Source organism: Sphaeroforma arctica, assembly GCF_001186125.1.
Source record: "Sphaeroforma arctica JP610 unplaced genomic scaffold supercont1.8651, whole genome shotgun sequence".
Taxonomy (NCBI): Eukaryota; class Ichthyosporea; order Ichthyophonida; genus Sphaeroforma; species Sphaeroforma arctica.
Window position 1 is genome coordinate 478 of NW_014031907.1, and position 725 is coordinate 1,202.

A 725-nucleotide genomic window follows, 5' to 3' on the forward strand; every position below is an offset into this window, starting at 1 on the left:
TTGTAGCTAGTGTATGTATATGTATATGTAGTCTATATATGTTGTAGTATGTGTATGTATATGTATGTACGGTGTATATATGTTTTGGTTAGTGTATGTATACATGCACTATATCCGCGGTAGTATGTGTACTTATGTGTGTCTATTGGGTGCACGTGTATGTTCACATTCAGCTGCTCATACTGTTGAAGATGTTTCTAGTTTCTATTTGTTTACGTCCTAACTGACCCCTTGAACCCGTACTATTATTAAACCCTAAGCCCTAAACCCTATACCCTGAAACATGTATGAATTCAATTGATTACATATCAAGATATTCTCAGCCACCTTACCTACCTAATATTAATATCACTCATAGCACTAATATCTGAAACCCCCCGTGGCCCAGGTGGAGTGGTCGACTGAGATGGACTGTTTCCGCACCGTAGCCAATGAGCTGTGCATATTTTATCACTTCCGCCAATCAATACGAGCGCAACGAATGGACTCCTGTGCTCCCGATGTTGCTAGGACAACCCCTGCAGACGGAGCTGATGAAGCTGATACCAGCTCCGCAGTAGCGAGTCAGAGTAGCACCGGAGGTATGTGAAGCACACACATATTAGTTGGGCACGCAAGGTTTACATATACCTTCCTGTATTTGCAGTTGGATGAATTTGCGAGCTATTTGTATGTATATATATATATAGTTAAATATTCATAAAAAGAAATATAAAGATACATGC

The 725-nt window shown here is 40.1% G+C and overlaps 1 protein-coding gene across 1 annotated transcript; it reads left to right on the plus strand.

Moving 5' to 3' along the window:
- Nucleotides 1-388: 388 nt before the first annotated feature.
- SARC_16690 (hypothetical protein) lies at nt 389-581 on the plus strand (the record flags this gene model as incomplete). Its single annotated transcript, XM_014289209.1, has 1 exon — nt 389-581. A coding segment is annotated over one exon (193 nt), but the record flags the coding sequence as incomplete, so codon positions are not given.
- Between the last annotated feature and the right edge of the window lie 144 nt (nt 582-725).